Raw genomic sequence first — 17,642 nt, 5'->3', positions numbered from 1 at the left:
CTTTAAGAGTGGATTTGTGAATAATGGGACTCTATATATATATATATATATATATATATATATATATATATATTACAACAGACTAATCTAGAAAAGGACACATAACCAATATGGATACTTATTCTACAACACTCCTCCTTGGAGTATATATATCGATCATGTTCAGCTTGGTACAAAGTCTTGAGAAACGTTTCACAGCAATGGTTTTGTGAGATATTAACAATCTGGTTGGACGCGAAAGAAATGAGTAGTAATAGTCTTATTCAAAATACACTCTTGAATGAAATGACAATTAACTTCAATATGTTTAGTCCTTTCATAGAAAATTGGATTATTTGCAATGTAGATAAACAACTTGATTATCACAATGCATAGGGTACAACTTCAATGAAAGTGAACCATTGTAGATTCTTAACTCTGGTCATCTCATTTGCATAATGAGCCACAACTCTATACTCGGTTTCGAAAGATGATCACACAACAATATGTAGTTTCTTACTTCGTCAGTTTTCTTCCATGTAGTAGGTGCAATATCCAGAAGTATATTTTGTATCAGAATTAGATTATCTGCAATGTAGTAAACAACTTGGTTATCACAATGCATAGGGTACAAGTTCAATAAAAGTGAACCCTCTTAACTCTGGTCATCTCAGTAGCATAATGATACAACTCTATACTCGGTCTCGAAAGAACAACATAAAGTAGTTTCTTACTTCGTCTATATTCTTCCATGTGGTAGATGCAATATCTAGAAGTAGACTTTCTATCATAATTAGATAAGTTTTCCAACTAAACGTCTAGACTTAGCTTTATCCTCCGGCTCTCCAATATTATCCCAAACACTTCGGTCAACCTTCGTAGGAGTAACAACATGCTTTGCTCCAAGTAATCCTACTTCTTTCAGCATACTTTTGTTGAGATAGAGAAACAAACTCCAGATATGTTGTGTGCAATTTCAATTCTTAATAAACACTCCCTCCATTCCTTGTTAATTGAGACACTTTTTTATTTCGGGAAGTTCCAAGATAATTGAATCGTTTCTATTTTTGGTAAAAAAAAAGTACTCTCTCCGTTCCATGTTAATAGAGTCATTTTTCTACCGTGGGAAGTTCCAAGAAAATTGAGCCATTTCTATTTTTGGCAAAAAGTAACTTTCAGTTTTACTTTATTTATTCTCTTTTCACCACTATTACTTTATCCTCTCTTACTATATTCACCATCCATTCAAAATACTATTCTTAACCTCCGTGTCAAAAAGAAATGTCTCAGTTAACAAGGAACGGAGGGAGTAATACTTTCTTCTACTTTATTCTCTCTTCATCTCTCTCTTACTTTGTTCTCCCACCAATTAACATACTAAACATCTATTTTTTAATCTTCGTGCTGAAAAGAAGTGCCTCGGTTAACAAGGAACACAAGGAATACTAAGGATGCTGAAATCCTTGATAACAAAATGTGGCTGCAAGAATTTCTTAATCTCCTCAATTCCACAAACATCACTTCCATACATGAGTATATCAACAATATATACAAAGAGAATGACAATACCTTACGCTTGATGTCGCACAAAAAACGAATGTCAGACTTGGTAATGCATAAATCTCAAAAACTAAAAGTTCCAAGAACACTGCTAAAAAACTTAAAGTTCGAAGAACACTGCTGAACTTATCAAACCACACCTTCGGACTTTGTTTAACACCATAAATTGTCTTTTTGAGACAACAAACCTTATTAGCATCCCCTGATAAACCTACCCTGAAAGGTTGCTCCATAAAAATTACCATATATGAAAGCATTCTTTACATCAAGCTGAGGAAGATTGACAACTAAAGAAACACGATTCAGACCGAGTTCATGTTCTACGAGCCGTGAATGAAAATATCTCAAAGTAGTGAATATCATAAGTTTGTGAGTACCCTTTGGCCAAGAGATAATGTTTGGACAAGTAAAGGAGTAGGAACGAACTGGTTGATTAGTTTAGTTTGACAATAAGTAGTTAATGAAGAATTTGGCGCAGTAGACGTCATGTTGGCCCATCAGGTTTGCCAAACTTCTCCCAACACTTATCAGACTCATGATTCGAACGACCTAAATAATCACAATGTCATCATGAAACCCATGGTCTCGACCTCGGCCAGGGACACATCCACCATACAAACCCCGACCGCGAGTAGACATGGCTGAATTATCAAAAAAGAGAAAAAAAAATATAGCATGGAGCAAACCCTAAGCAGATCAACATGAGTTGTAGAACGGGCAGCAGAATTGACCAAGAGTGACATGAGTAAAATTAGAGACGGATTTGAATCCGCTCTGATACCATGTAGAACAATAAAATATAGATACATGTGGAAAAGTATAGAAACATATTAGAGAAAAGTAGTAGGTATCTTAATTACTTTACAAAGAACTTATACGTACAAAAGACTAAGCTGGACTAGGACACATAACTATGTGGGATATAGTCTACAACAGTCTCTACTTAGAATTTTCTTTTATAAAAGAAAATTAGCAAAAGTGCTTTCTATTTTAGAAACCGAAGAGGCTGTAAGTTGGGTGCTTAAAAAGGTTTATATTCACCTTTACATAGTTTGAAAAATAGTTCTCATCATTTGAAGGGATCATATGAACACATAGGTTGAAAACTCCTAGGACTTTTACAAATAATAGAACTCTACGCTGAGATCAAATTGGTATTAAATCATATAAGTGAATGAGGGTTGCCAAATTCAATATAGAACTTCTCTTTCAGTGAATTCTGGATCACTTTGCTTGTGTGAAATGACTACTTATATGTTATGCACAATCTCCTGTTGGTAGACTTGGCTTCCCACCCTATTTCTTTGAAATTTCTAACAGCATGGAGACGAGGGGCGCTTGTCTGAAAAGTTTTGCCAGGCAGTGGAACCTATTGTTAGTGATGATGTGAGGTAGGTCGTGTTTCAGTCTTATTATTTTGCAGCTATACATGAATCACTTGGATGTGAACTTGCTATATCCTCGACTACACCATTTTCAGATATCTGCACTTTGATTTTCACAAGATTTGTGGGCATGTCCACTTTGAGCGCTTAGCCATTCATTATGAACAACTTGAGGATTTTCTCATTAAAAGCAGGTGCAGTTACTTTTTGGACGTGCTTAAAGTTTTCTTGCATGATTCTGTTTAGTTTCTACTTAGAACTGCTTGCTTTACGCATTTCATCGTTTGCATTGTCTATGAAACTGTTCCATCTTTTCTGTTCATGTGTCAAGTGATGATAGTTGAGGTCAAATGAATATGCTTTATAACGTTAACTGTTCAAAGTTGATTTCTTCTCTCTCGGGTAGGGATAAAAGAGATTCACTGTTAAAACTTTGTTTCCTGGTCCATTTTAAGACAGCAAGCTCTCAAAAGTTGAACAAAAGCGGGCTTCCAGATGGTTAATATCCAAAAAGCATTGATAAAATTATGGAATGAGCATGAAAAGCATTTGTAAAGAAAAAAATAGAAACAGCTTCTGGGACACTTAGCTTTGAATTTTCTGTCAATAGCTTATAGTTAATCCTAATTTGCTTATTTTTTCCATATTCTGCTCCTGAAGTTAAGCGAGCAGGAAATCAGTTTTACATGTTTGTGATAAATTATGGTTTGTATATGTTAAATTTGATTGACGTAGTGTTTTAATTTTGTATGGTACATCTGAACAAAATTCCTGTAATCTTAAACACTTACCAATTTGATCTAAAAACATACTGTTTCTATCCTTTTGTTGATCTCAGTCTGAAGTGAGGTAAGCATAATTGGAGATATTGCATGGGTGTTTCTATCTTTACACATATCAATCTTGTTCAGATTTGATGAGTCTATCATTTAAAACTGCACTTCTCTCTGACTTTGGAATTTGAGTTTATTATTTAAACACACAGCATGTCTTTTTTGGTCATAATCATTGGGGTCAACCCAATTATTTGACTATGTAGTTTAGAGCCTTTACTCTCTGATACAGAACAAGATTTGATATGTTGATATGCACATTGCAGGAATACTTATCTAGTTATTTTTAGGATTAGATTAGATTTTGTTTATTAATTTACTTTTTTATTTAATTAGTTAGTATTTGATTTGATTTTATCTTATCTGTTTCAAATATTATTAATTGTTTTTATTAGGATTAGGATTAGGATTAGGATTACTGATCTATTCATCATAATTTCCTATATAAGGATGAGTCTTGTTATTAAGAGGCATCTTGGGAAAAGATCTGAGATAGAACAGTATTTAGACGGTGGCTCGTGCGTGAGGATTGGCAGAAGATTATTTTCTTGTAATTCATTCTCTTAGGTTAATTCACTTTCAATCTTTTATTTCCAGTTTATGTTCTTGTTCGTCTCCAACTTTACTCCTAGCAACTTGGTGGGGTGAACGATGATCAATTATCAGACCGATGCCACACTTGCTCAAGAGATTGAAATAACACGAACTGAAAATAACTGAATGCCCTAACAGAATGAAATACAAGAAAATAATCTTCACGTAGGAGGCCATGGTTACCGTTCCCCAAGATGCCTAAGTAAATTAATAAATAAAATCTAATCAAATCCTAAAAATAAGTATGCATATCAACCATATAAAATCTTGTTCTGTATCACTCTCTGTGTTTGTGTTAGAGATTTCAGTTCCTTACTGCTTTATTAATACTATAGGTACTTTTTGTTAAATGAGAAGAGAGAAAAAGTTGAAACTCAAGGAGGAGTTGTGAGGACCAATTGCATAGACTGCTTGGATCGTACAAATGTCACTCAGGTACATTTTGTTTTCTTAAAGATGCATAGTTTCTTGTCAAATTATCAGTCAACTTCATCTCCTTGACTTGTTGAAGGTCAATACTAATGCAATGTGACCAGAACTTATAAAGCATTCAACTATGTTATTGATTGTAGGTGATAGAGCCTGTATTCATGCATCAAAGAAATTTTGAGATTGTTGATTTTTTTTTTTGGCAGCATGACATTGTTTTGATGCATCCAGTGTTTGTTTTCCTGCTGTTACTGGAGCTTCTTATGTTACCAGTCTCTCTTTATGCTTCTAATTAATTTAATTATCATACTAAAAGTAATTTTCTCCTTCAAGTTAACTTGGATATAAACTCGCAAGATTTGATATTTTTTTAATTTTAAATTGTTTTTCCTTTATAAACAGATGTGGCAAGAGAACGATTCAGGGTATTCTGAACGATGGCTTTAATGCTGTCATGCGATACTACTTGAACAACTTCGTTGATGGTACAAAACAGGTTGGCATGCTTTCCCTCATTTTAACTGGCTTGCATAGTTTGTTGAATACAGAAGTTCTAAAACATATCTTCATAGAATTTTGTATCATCATCAGCTGATCTAGTGTTGTCTACTTAGGATCATAGCTCTGATAGATCTAATTTTTTTGTCACTTCATTGTGTAGTAGTTTATCCCACAACAACTCCTCCATAAACACTAAAGTTTTGCAAATTTTCATTTAGTAATGAGCAAACTATTACCTATAAATATTTTGTAGCATATGTATGCCTGTGTGTAAGTCTCTAGAAAATTGGCTTCATGGACGTAAACAAAATCTGCTTATCTAGTTAATATATTAGCTGCGTAATTTAACCTTTGATTCCATTTTGAAGGATGCTGTTGATCCAGTACAAGGACATTATATTGTTTCTGTTTCTCGAAGCATGACTCCTTCAGCACTGAAAGGCGGTATTGAGGCAGTGGCAGTAAGTAATCCGTAAATACCTGCTTTCTCGAAGCATGACTTATATTGTTTTTTTTGCACTTCTTCAGTCCTTTCCATTGGCTTTAGGAGTGATTCTGATTGGCTTGTTCTTCGCGTTGCTGTCACTTAGACGAGGTAAGGATGCACTTCTTGTCGATTGCTGTGGCTTCAAGTTCTGTATTAAAATTATTCCACTTGTTCCCTTTGCCATTGTTTGTAGTAAACTTACAAACATGTGAGGCCATGCTTGTTATTGGGATTTTCAGTATATGATATTATTCTATCGAATTCGAATGCGTATTAACTCTTCTGAACCTAACTAGATTAGGACTCACAATCTAGCATTGAGTACTACTGATTAAATACCTTGTTGTTTTGTAGTTCGACACGATCTATGGAATTTACTATTTACCTTCATGTGGGCAAGCATGAGTTTGACTATAGCAGTATTTCTAAAGGCCAACCGCCGCATCTTCTGCAACCGCCCTCGTCTGCATCAACCTAGACGTTGATTCTGGGATTTTAGCTTCATTAGCCATACTGCTACTATTGTTAATTTATAACCTACCTGTATGCTTTCATTGTCACACATTTTATTTAGCTGATCAATATACATATAATTAAGCTTTAAACTGGCAATTCGAATGAAAATGCTTATAACTGAGTACAAAGATATAGGTGGAGGTAAAGAAGAAATCAGAGTCACAGAAGCTTCTTCTTCGTCGTGTCTAGGTAAGGCTGAACCCTCTGAAAATTCAACACGAGCCATACAAGGTGGCGCAGGCCCATCTCTGGCCACAGCGCCTTGGGTGAAGACAGCAGGGAGCTGGATGTCTGCCACAGTAGGAAGTTACTAAGACGCGTCTCCCCTGAAGTCCTCACCAGTATCTCGGGATCAGGCGCCACCCCCATATACATATGCCTCTCCACATCAGACAGCCTTATCACACCCTCCTTCCTGTCAAGGCAGGACTGATGAGCAGCGTGGGCGATTTCATCGGTGGAAGTGTATGCAACCGCAATGAGAAGAATGGCTCTGTTATTGTGAGCAGTGATTCGCATGGCCTTCTCCGCAGCATTTCTCACAGGTTCACTCAAGAGCTTCAAATTCCCAACAAACTCGACCCTCACTCCGTACTGGTTCACAATGCTCTCCTCCTTGACCAGCCCTTCGATCTTCTCCAGCATGAGGTCCATCACGCCCTGCACCTCGTCCGGCTTCCTCTTGAAGTTGTCTATGCTGAACGCGTACACGGTGATGTACTTCACTCCAAGCTCGTAGCAGTACTTCATCAGGGTCATGAGGGAGAGGAATCCGGCCCTGTGCCCCATCCCCTCCCCCAACCCCCACTTCCTCGCGTACCTCCTGTTTCCATCCAGGATGAACGCGAGGTGGCTTGGGACCGGCCCCACTGACAACACTTGGAAAAGGCATTTTCTCATGTAGCTCACCCAACTCCCAAACAAGCGCACAATAATGTTGCTGCTGTTGGTGTTCCTCTCCATCTCTAATTAATTGTTATTGTTGTCAACCTACATATCAACAATATTCATAAGATGATGATATATTCATAATTACCTGGAAACACAAGAGAGAAAACCTGCAGCAAACCAGATTATCTTAACAAAATGTAAAATCAAAATATTTTCTGAGCAAGATCTAGTTGCATACCACGTTTATGAAAATTTCCTTTGTTAATTTTGAAATCAACAAGTATGTATGTATATATATATACATAAACGTGCATATATGTAGACAAGATTTTATTGTATATACTCGTTCTGCCCCATAAAAAATGGTAATTTCCATTTATGAAAAGTTGTCCCTAACTCATTACCCTATGTATATCAATTTATTTACAACTTATATAACTATGGTCCACTATCACAACTCATTAAGCACTAATAATAATAATGTGGGTCATATTATCCGGTACTACTATTTTAACTATCATTTTCTTCTTTTCTCTTACTTTACCAATTGTGTATTAATTCTCGTGCTATTTCAAATGTTCATATTTTTATGTGAGGGAGAGAGTATAAAATTAATTTAGTTAAATTTCGTCGCTCAATATTGTTCGTCCACATTTTTATTGATGTATATATATGTAGATTAAAAGAAGTTAAGATGAAGAACGTATACATGTGTCAAACACCAATAAAAATATATTAGTAAGAGATAAAGGAGGAACTCGAACAACCACTAACGTTACATTCTTTGTGTTTGATTTTGATAATATATATATATATATATATATATATATATATATTGTGTGTGTAAATAAATAATGTGCAATAAAATTTATAGGATCAACACAATTTTGTTGGCCTAGCATGTTGAAAAGTTGGTGTATCCATCATAATGAAAATTATAGTTGGGAAGAGGTAGGTCACAAAATTTTCCAAGTTTTGATGAAGTATTCATTTTAAAGAATCTGAGTGTGTCGTTACTATACCTCTAGAAGCGACCGCTCGCTGTCGTTTATATTGAAAGTTTGATTTTTAAATTTAAATAGCATTGAAAAAAAATTACTATAATGAAAATATAATATAATTAATTCAAGGCAGACAATTTTGAGATATAGTACAATATAGCATCTTCCATTTCAATCAATAATTGCAGCCACAAAAATTTCGTGCGCTTAATATTATTTTGATTTTTAAATCTTTTTATTACTACTAAAATGATGTTGTTGTTTTTTGAAAATGTCCATCTAAGTTAAATTTGGCCACGTCATTTTTTATTTTGTTGGAAACCGGCATCGTGGGAATTTCACACAAATACCTGAATAGATGATTTTATGACTAAAAATATTCAATATCAGCCAAAAACTTCATGATATTTTCGAAAAAAAAATGACTACAGCCAAATCTAAACTACTCCAAAAAACGTTTAATATATTTTCGTCAATAAGTAACTGGAGGATTAAAAACACTACAACAAAAAAATTATTGTGTTTCTAAATATATCACCAGCACATCAAAAAACATCCTTATTGTCGGTGCTCCAACTAAAATTAAGGACGGAAATGAAAGCGTCCTAAAAAAAAGTAAAAGATTATGTTAATTTCCCCTTAAACTAGGAACGTTTTCTTTTACGTCCTATATTATTGTTTTTTTTAAAAAAAATTTCAACGGAAATAATTGCATCTCAATTTTTGTGTGATTACAAATAATTTCTTTATAATGAAAGAAATATATATAACCCCAAAATCTGATTTTTTTTTTGCATTGAAACCTTGTACCATTATTTCATTTGAAATAGTTGAACAGAATAAAGAAAGAGAAGGAAATATTGGAGATACTAAACAAATCTTACCCCATCAAGAAAAATGTTTGAGGCCTTAAAGTTTCGATAAATACTATCCGAAACATGCAGATTAACCAAGTGTTTCCTACGTACGTGTCGAAAATAAGACAATTAGCATATTCGTTCAAGTTATATACTCTCTCTCCGTTCCAAATTCTATAATAGTTGAGTCATTTTCTTTTTTAGCATAAGTCAACATATTTCTTTTCAACGTACTGTACTTTCTCTTACTACTTTATTTCTTTTTCATCTATCTAAATTTTCGTTTCATACTTTATTCTTCGTTACTTAACTCACTTCACAATTTTTTTTCTTAATCTTCATCCTCCTTGATTAGACCCTTAAACACGCAGGGAAAATAATAAAGACTAGCTCCTACTATTGGCCCAACTTCAAACGTGACCCCCTCAACAACATGGACAGATAAAATGGGGCAACATAATGACGCCATAAATGAGTATGATTGGCCTCAATGCTTACATACAATTTTGCAATAAAATTGTATACAAACATGCAATAATATACAGTTTTTGAAGGGCAATTCTGTGATTATTTCCAATTAAACATGTTCAACGTAACTCAATTCACCATAAGATAGCCTCCAATTATATATGGTATAACGAAAAATGATATGCTACATACCTCATGTGAGCATCAGTCTTGTTTGACGCACGTTTAATATTGTTTGTTTTGATTTATATTAGTTTATTCTAATACATTAAAAATTGTTGCTGAAAAATTTTCAAATTCACAAAGTTCATACAAATCAAATCTCGATTTGCTCATTTTCTATATAATTTCAAACAAATTAATAAAATAAAAAATTAAGTTTTGATTTTTATGAATTTTGTGAAATTAAAATTTTCAATAACATTACAAACTTAAATATATAAATGTTGAACATGAGTCAAACAAGAGTGATGCCCATATAAGGAGCTCATATAACATATGTAATATATCATTCCTCATGGTATAATATATCTATTCAGGTAAAAATTAGCCTACAAGCCCATTTTAAAATAAAATAGACGAAGTATGAATTTTCTATGTATCAAATGAATTGGGTATGCAAATGTTTAGTTTAGTTTGTGTGAATGAGTAATTAATCCACAAAATGAAAGTGATATGTGGTCGAAATGACAAATTTAACTGTGAGGAAGAATGTTAGTGACGTTGATTAGAGTTTATTAATTTTGAGTTAATGCTGCAGGGAAAAAAATCACATGTTCTATCCAATAATCACATTTAATCAGCTAGAATTTGAAACAAATTTTTGCAGTCGTTATGAATATGGTAAGGAATTTGACAAATCACTAGAATCATTATTGACCTCGTTTTATATGTTAATGTATCGAGGAGTCAAACCAAACCCTTTCCTTTACCAAAGAACTTTCTTATACTCCTTCCGTTCATGAAATGTTGTCCAATTTTACTCGTCCGAAAAATATTATCCACTTAACTTTTTTTTATTTTTAGTACACTCACATTCTATATAAAACTTATATATTCCACTAACTTTTTCCAATCACTTTTTCTTCATGTTTCTTAAAACTCACGTCGAGTCAAATGTGGACAATATTTCATGGACAAAGTAAATTTTACGATGATTAAGTAGTACCTCGTAACCAAACACAGTGCTCATTTCCCTCAAACCTTGTCAGATTGCCAAAAGAATTCGTGATATACTGTTTCGTCTAGTTCTTCTAAATTATTCGTTTAGCTAATATGATCAAAACTTGTAAGCGTCACTTTTATGCTAAATAAATAAGAAGAAACAAAAACGAAAACTAAACATGAAAAATTTTAACACGTAATTTGGAATAAAGTAGCAAATGCATTCAGCTTTGGTTTCCCCAATGACCACATATCCAGCATCGCATACATCCCCTCAATTTCACCACTGAAGTACTTTCCGGTCATCACTGCGCCGTTGACAGTATACCCACTTGAGGCAACGGACAAGATTCAGAACATTGGTGATTGATGAACATCGGTGATTGACTTCAGACACGGGGTATTTCTCTCTGGACCGGGGCTTGGCAGCTTGTAAGTTCACCCTTCACTGTCAAGCGGTTTTAATGATAACACTCCTTAAGCTTTCAAGTATATTTCTCTATGGATCCAACTCAGTGTTCCCATCATCAGGATGCTCCTCAGATTCGCTTGTCACTGCGAAAAAGTCTTCGTTCGGAAATAATTCTTTAAACAGCTGCAAAAGGAACCAGCCAAATGGCCGACAAGAATTAAAGAGAAATGCAAGGTAACAAAAATTATTGGTTTGCTACTCAAGGGACTTGTTTTTAACAACAGACAACAGTGAAGTACATTTCACAAATTACAAACCTTGGCATTTATTGAGCTCGAGAACAAATTACCTTTTCTGTTGCGTCTAGGATGTCATCATAATGCAGATGCTCATCTGGCATCGGAGTGAACCTGATGGAGTCATAAACACCGTGAAACTGCAATCAATGAATAATCATATTAGATGAAGATTAAAGGAACATAGTTCTCAAAGTTTGCGTACTCAATGTCTCAATCTGAAAGTGTCGTGGATCACCTAACAGAAAGGTGACCTTACATGCGATTCATTACATTATACTCCCTCCGTCCCAAGATAAGTGACTTGTATTACTTTTTGGGGTGTCCCACTATAAGTGACCTATTTCTATTTTTAGCAAAAAGTCACCTCTCTTACTTTATTCTCCACCTACTCTATTCTCCCTTATCTCCTCTACTTTTCCCTCTCTTACACTTTACTCTCTCCACTTTAATTTATTTAAATACCAATCCATAAATCTCGTGCCTAAAAGAAGTAGGTCACCTATCTTGGGACGGAGGGAGTATGTGCTACTATATGTTTGACGGAACAAATATTTTCACCCAACACAAGTGAAGACATTACATGTAATGATCATTCTAATGGAAGTGTTTCTTTGCCTAAAGACTACACTTGTTCCCATTGTTCACTACTTGTAACAATTGACGACCTATCCACTCTGATAATACATATCATAAAAGTCAATTATCCTGAAATTTAGAGCACCGTGTAGGAAACTCAAAAAGCCTATTACTTCAAAATCTCACTGGGAGCAAATGCAGACAATTGTAGAAGGGAATTAAACTTTACGAAGAAAAAAAAGTGAAGTACAAGAGACGAAACCTTAGTCAGATCTTGAATGTACAAGGCGCTCCAAAGCAAACAAGGTTTTTCTTCTGTGTGCTCACATAAATTATCTCTGTCATTGTTCTCAGGTGATGAAGATACAGCCATAGAGAACAGAGCATTTATGGCTGCATTTAGTAATTTCTTCCCTTCCACAGCATCATCACATACAGCTGACAGGTACGTCACAAACCTGGAATTCAGACACAATAACACGTGGAAGATGCTCTAGTTTTCAGTTTAAACAAATTTATTTAAGTCAAAAGAAAACAAATGCAGCACTAAAAAAGCTGATCTCAAAAGACCGTCGTAAATTAAGATTTTCATGACTAAGTGAGAAGAAAGTAACTCTGAGTCAATCGAGAATAACAGCATATTATGTTCGGGACTGGGTCATTTTTTCATATCCCACATTACTGCTCAGCTGCAATACACGGACTGATGTTATCTGTTCTGGGTACAGAGCTACACATTAAAAAAAATTAGCTCATGACATGTTTCGTTTGACAATGACAATTGTCAGCGCAACTGAATATAATAAGCTCACATCTTGGAGGAAAGAACACCAGGCAATTAGCAGCTTCTGGCTTTATAGAATTTCTTGGCAATGCAAATTCCCCGGGCAACCTTCCCTTCGGCATCTGAGGGGCTTTTATCATTAGAAATTTTCACCTCTACAACACGAGGTGAAGTTGTTGGAATCGCGAAAGAAGGAGCAAGAATCAGCTGAGGACTGGTTAGCTCCTGGCCAGATGCTAATCTAACACCTTGATAGGTACGCCCATCCTGTTAAAGAATCACATTACTAAAAGGGAATAAACATACATGTGCTCATAATATCATAATATGGAATTGCCCATCAGTGAAAATTCTGATTTTCACATATTAAACCAAACAGATATCAATCGAACCTTATCCATGAGCAGAGCAATTACAGGCATCCTTAAAACCTGTACAATAAATTAAAGAGATGGAAAAAAAATTAGGCTATCTAAAAAGTGCAAAATAAATAAAAGGTCTAACATTGGTCGCTGACTCAATAGTGTAAGCAAATAAAGGAATTGTTCATGAATTGCAATTTTAACTTCAACTTCAACATAAATCCTGATAAAAGTAAAATGGGGGTCTTGAAAATAAAATAACAAAACCTTCTGAAGATTAAGGGAAATATGCCAAAAAAGAAAATGGCAATATACAGATAGATGTTTTAGTAAAATTTCAGTAAATAGCAGCATCACAGAACACACTTGATTTAGAAAATTCAAACTACACTGCAGTGAACGAAGAATCTCACGGAAACATGGCTCATAAATTGGCAATCAGAGGACCTAAAATTAGCTTGAGGACAGCTAAGCTGAGAATAACAGATGCGTGGAGAAAAAATATTAAGATGTCTAAAAGCCAAAAACTGTGTCATTGTTTGTCAAGCCTTTGAAGGAAACTTAAGAGTACAAAATAACTTTATAGATACTTATTATTGATAAATCACATGTAACTTAGATTAACTTTTACCGCTCCATCAATACTATCCGACATTACCAATTCGACAAACTCTTATGCGTGTTAGTCTTCTACCTTTGTACACCACCAAATGAGCAGAGAAAGTATTGAAGTATCCAATATCATGAAACTTAATAAAAAATGCACCAAATAAAAGCTAGACTAGCTAGTGCACAAAAGATTTTGCTGCAAATAACAGAATCAGAAAATACGGCAATAGAGACAGTCTGCAGCACATAGAAAATATCAGCAAGCAACCGAAGAAAACGCATACCAAATGGCAACAATCAACTATGACAAACAGAGGTAACTATACTTACATAAATGCACCCCTTGACAGCAGCACAACGACAAAAAGCTTGAGAAAGTTCCCCTTGGCCATAAATGGGGTATATTATGGCACCATTTGCATTAGGAAACCTAAAAAGGTCGAGCAAAAACTGTCTAATTAAGGCCTTCACATCCTTTGATTCTTTGAGCTAATGCTTATTTTAACTATATCATCTGAAGTTGCAAAGTAACCTAATAGTTAGCTTATATTGGTAAAGACGCACCCTAACTCCCTCAGTACAAATAATGAGCATATATAGTGACTACTGACTACCAATTAATTCGTTAATTACGCTATCTGGTTGTTTATTGAATGATGACAAGACGTCAGAAAGCAAAGAACTACACAGCGAATTGGAAAAAGAATGATAATAAAGAGGGGCAGACAGGGCAATGAAATAAGAATATAGCATATGGAGAGGTGGAAATCAGGTCTTCTTTGGGCATGAAGTTAAATGCAAAACAACAATGCAGCCAAAGACACTGTAAAACGAACACGAGGTCTCGCATAAAAAGGGCTTGTCTTACTATCAAGTATCAAGTTCTATTTCAAAGCAGTTCAAACAACTACTTGACGGATGCTAAACAAGAACTCTAAACAATGTCAAATTGCAATTTTTAAAGGAGACATTAGCCTTAAAACAATAGTTATCCCACATGCAAAGGGTTTGTGTCATGGGAAAAGATCATTTACATATGTTCTCAGGAATGCACGACAAGCAAGTTAGCCTGTTTATATCTTGAGGACTTGACTATATAGTTTATTATAGTCTGCACTCTACAGACCCCACTTTCTCTACATTTCAGAATTTTCATATGGAAAAACATCTGGAAGTGCGCTGCAGATTGAAAATAGCTACCTTGGATTTTCCCTCTATCTAATTGGCAATGCCTACAACTGGATAACAAAAGACAAGTTCATAAATTATAATTTAGGAATATGGAATCTGCTTGAACAATATGGGTATGATTACAAGGTCCACTAGGGAATTTACAGCCTTCTAAAGAAACAAATTTCTCATACTAAACATCCCGAATCTTAGGCTGAGTTAATAAGACCAAATATCAGACACTTATCTACAACTTGACAATGAATGACAGGTTAAGTGAAAACTAGCTGGATCATCTACCATGCCATTAATACAACTGTTGCACTTTAAACTGCTTGCACACTAAATTCCTACAAAAAGGCAAAAGCACAAAGAGGTAAACAAAAAAATATTTTGCAGATAAGATGTCAAGCACTAACTCTTTGTCTTACTTTGAGGTATGCTTTATAGATCGTATTCAGATTAAATGATTATGTCATGAGGTAAGAAAAAGAGTTTATACACGAGAATTAGCTTTCTGGAATATGAACTGTTCTTCAATGATTGCAAGATTGCTCTTGAAAGCCCTAAGCGAAAAGGCAAGAACTGACCTTCCAATGGATGAGTGGTAAAGAGCGAGCCGATTTATCCCACTCTTAGTACTGATAACATCTTTACACAACTCCAAGTTTTCCTGATCATGATCAGCCCAGGCTATAGTGTACAATATAATCCTGGACAAAGTTATGGCAAGTTAAGAAGACTACAAACCAATTCAGTAGCCAACAGAGGGAATTCTGAACGGCTGATAAAGACTTATCAAACTATCCTGTTTTTAAGCAAAACAATCACAATTAAATTTAACCACTACGTAATGTTTTGGATTTGGTTGAACTAATAAAGCAGAACTTTCTTGTCACATGGAGACTGGAGAGTACAATCCGCTACCTATATCAAGCAATGCTGTAAAACATAACGATCTAGAAAGAGGTGAGAATATCGAAAGCAAATTCGGGCAGTTAATTGAGGATTCAATTTTGCCTATAATCAGAGCAATCAAAATAAACATACACAATAAGAAAACAAGTACACCATATAATTTCAAAAACTTGACCATAAACAGAGAATCTATCAGTAAAAGAGGAAAAATAAAGAGATAACTGAGGAATTGATGTATACGATTTGAGTTTCTGCGACAAACCCCTTTTGGTTAAGAACACCACAAATGGAATCTCCAAATCCTCCTCGGACCCGTTCGCGAAAATTCCCTGCACATGCTTAAAGAAGTTCATCAACTGATACTTCTCCGGCCCCAGCAAGCTCCGACTCTTAAAAATTGCGCTCCGGGAATCAGGCACACTCTCCAATTTTCCCTCTCCGCTGCTGACGAAGCTCGTATCCACGCTCTTGAACTCCATGTACTGATTGATTCCCGTCTTTAAAATCAATTCGATCATGGAATCAGCGCAGAGGAATGCGCGAGGGGCAACCAAGTCGACGCTGAATTTTCTGGAATTGTCGAGTGGCTCGGAGGAGAGTGATTTGATTTCGAGGTCGGAGTAGAGGCGGCGAGTTCCAAGAGGGACAGAAGCGTCATCATCGGAGGTTTGAAGAGGTGGTTGAGATGGAGATTGGGATTGGGATCGGAGGAAGGAGATGAAGTCATCGAGGGGGAGCGAAGCCGAGTGAGTGCCGTAGAAGGGATTGGGATCGAGGTGGAGGACAGTCTTTCCGGCGGCGGAGGCAGCGGCGGCGATGATGGACTCCGGGAGGCTGGTGTCGACAACAATAAGGTCGAAATTGGAGGGTTCGATAAGCGGATACAACATAGTTTCGTCCATAAGTGAGGTTGAGTTGAGAATTTGCCTCAGCAAGCTAAAAACACGCCTGCCAGTTTGTAGGACGAATTTCTTCTTTATGGTGGGAACACAGCAGCACATGTTGTGCTATTAAACGGCAGCGTTCCGCATCAATTGCCACTTCCCTTATTTTATTATAGTATAATCTTGGTTAATACAGTGTATTTATTTACTGCACTAATCTATCTACACTCCACACATATCAAATCAGAATTATTTATTCCGTGGTTGAAAAGGGAATTTACTTAAATATTACTACCTCCGCCCCTGAAAATTTGACACAGTTTACCATTTTAGTCGGTCTCTAAAAATTTGATACATTTCATTTTTTTATTATTTTTGATAGTGGATCTCATATTCCACCAATTCATTCCTATTCACATTTTATTATAAAACTAATACTTTAAAAATAAGATTTACATCTCACCAACTTTTTCAACTCACTTTCCATTATATTTCTTAAAACTTGTATCGGGTCAAAGGGTGTCAATATTTGGGAGACGGAGATAGTAATAATGTTTGTTAAACACTATTAACTTTGTTAACTAAAATTTATCCTTCAAAATTATTTTAAATATGACACTCCACAGTTAAAGCTTGTTATAATATGATTAAAACTTTATCATCATTTAAATTTAAATAATAAAATTAAAGTAGAGGAATGCTATGTTGAGCGCTCAGAACGAGCGCCGGCATGAGCGACGGTTTCTTTCATTCTTTTTTTCATTTTTTCTTTGGATTTTTTTAGTTTTAAATTATTTTAAATTCCTTTTACATTGTGAATTAATTCATTTTTCTACACAGATCATATTAAGTCAAAAACCATACGCACAGTTTTTTTTTATCCCAATTTCATCTGCTCAATTAATTCACTTCACTCTTTCTATCAATAATTTCTCCAAATTGAGATTCCATAACATTTTTTTT

At 35.1% G+C, this 17,642-nt stretch overlaps 2 protein-coding genes and 1 pseudogene across 2 annotated transcripts; 1 reads left to right on the top strand and 2 right to left on the bottom strand.

Annotated features, from left to right (window-relative positions):
* LOC125196023 overlaps positions 1-6,321 on the top strand; it is an 11,964-nt pseudogene extending 5,643 nt beyond the window's left edge.
* Positions 6,322-6,352: 31 nt separating this feature from the next.
* On the bottom strand, positions 6,353-7,247 carry LOC125202673 (dehydrodolichyl diphosphate synthase 6-like). The gene has a single exon (XM_048101125.1). It carries the CDS (start codon positions 7,245-7,247, stop codon positions 6,444-6,446), a length of 804 nt encoding a protein of 267 aa, XP_047957082.1. The 3' UTR covers positions 6,353-6,443.
* A 3,569-nt stretch (positions 7,248-10,816) lies between these two features.
* LOC125200786 (rab escort protein 1-like) lies at positions 10,817-16,797 on the bottom strand. The gene is given in 10 exon segments (XM_048098551.1): positions 10,817-11,260; positions 11,427-11,513; positions 12,215-12,445; positions 12,630-12,682; positions 12,765-12,813; positions 12,815-13,003; positions 13,129-13,167; positions 14,038-14,137; positions 15,468-15,590; positions 16,036-16,797. Coding segments are annotated over 10 exon segments (1,728 nt in total). The 5' UTR covers position 16,797; the 3' UTR covers positions 10,817-11,164.
* Between the last annotated feature and the right edge of the window lie 845 nt (positions 16,798-17,642).

The sequence above is a fragment of the Salvia hispanica genome, chromosome 1 (assembly GCF_023119035.1).
Source record: "Salvia hispanica cultivar TCC Black 2014 chromosome 1, UniMelb_Shisp_WGS_1.0, whole genome shotgun sequence".
In the NCBI taxonomy this organism is placed as follows: Eukaryota; Viridiplantae; Streptophyta; class Magnoliopsida; order Lamiales; family Lamiaceae; genus Salvia; species Salvia hispanica.
Note: the sequence above shows the minus strand (reverse complement) of the source record. Positions and strands in the feature narration are given on the sequence as shown.

Bases quoted from the DNA above. Each gene is read 5' to 3' on its own strand.
- LOC125202673 (XM_048101125.1), bottom strand. From the start codon at position 7,247: ATGGAGAGGAACACCAACAGCAGCAACATTATTGTGCGCTTGTTTGGG.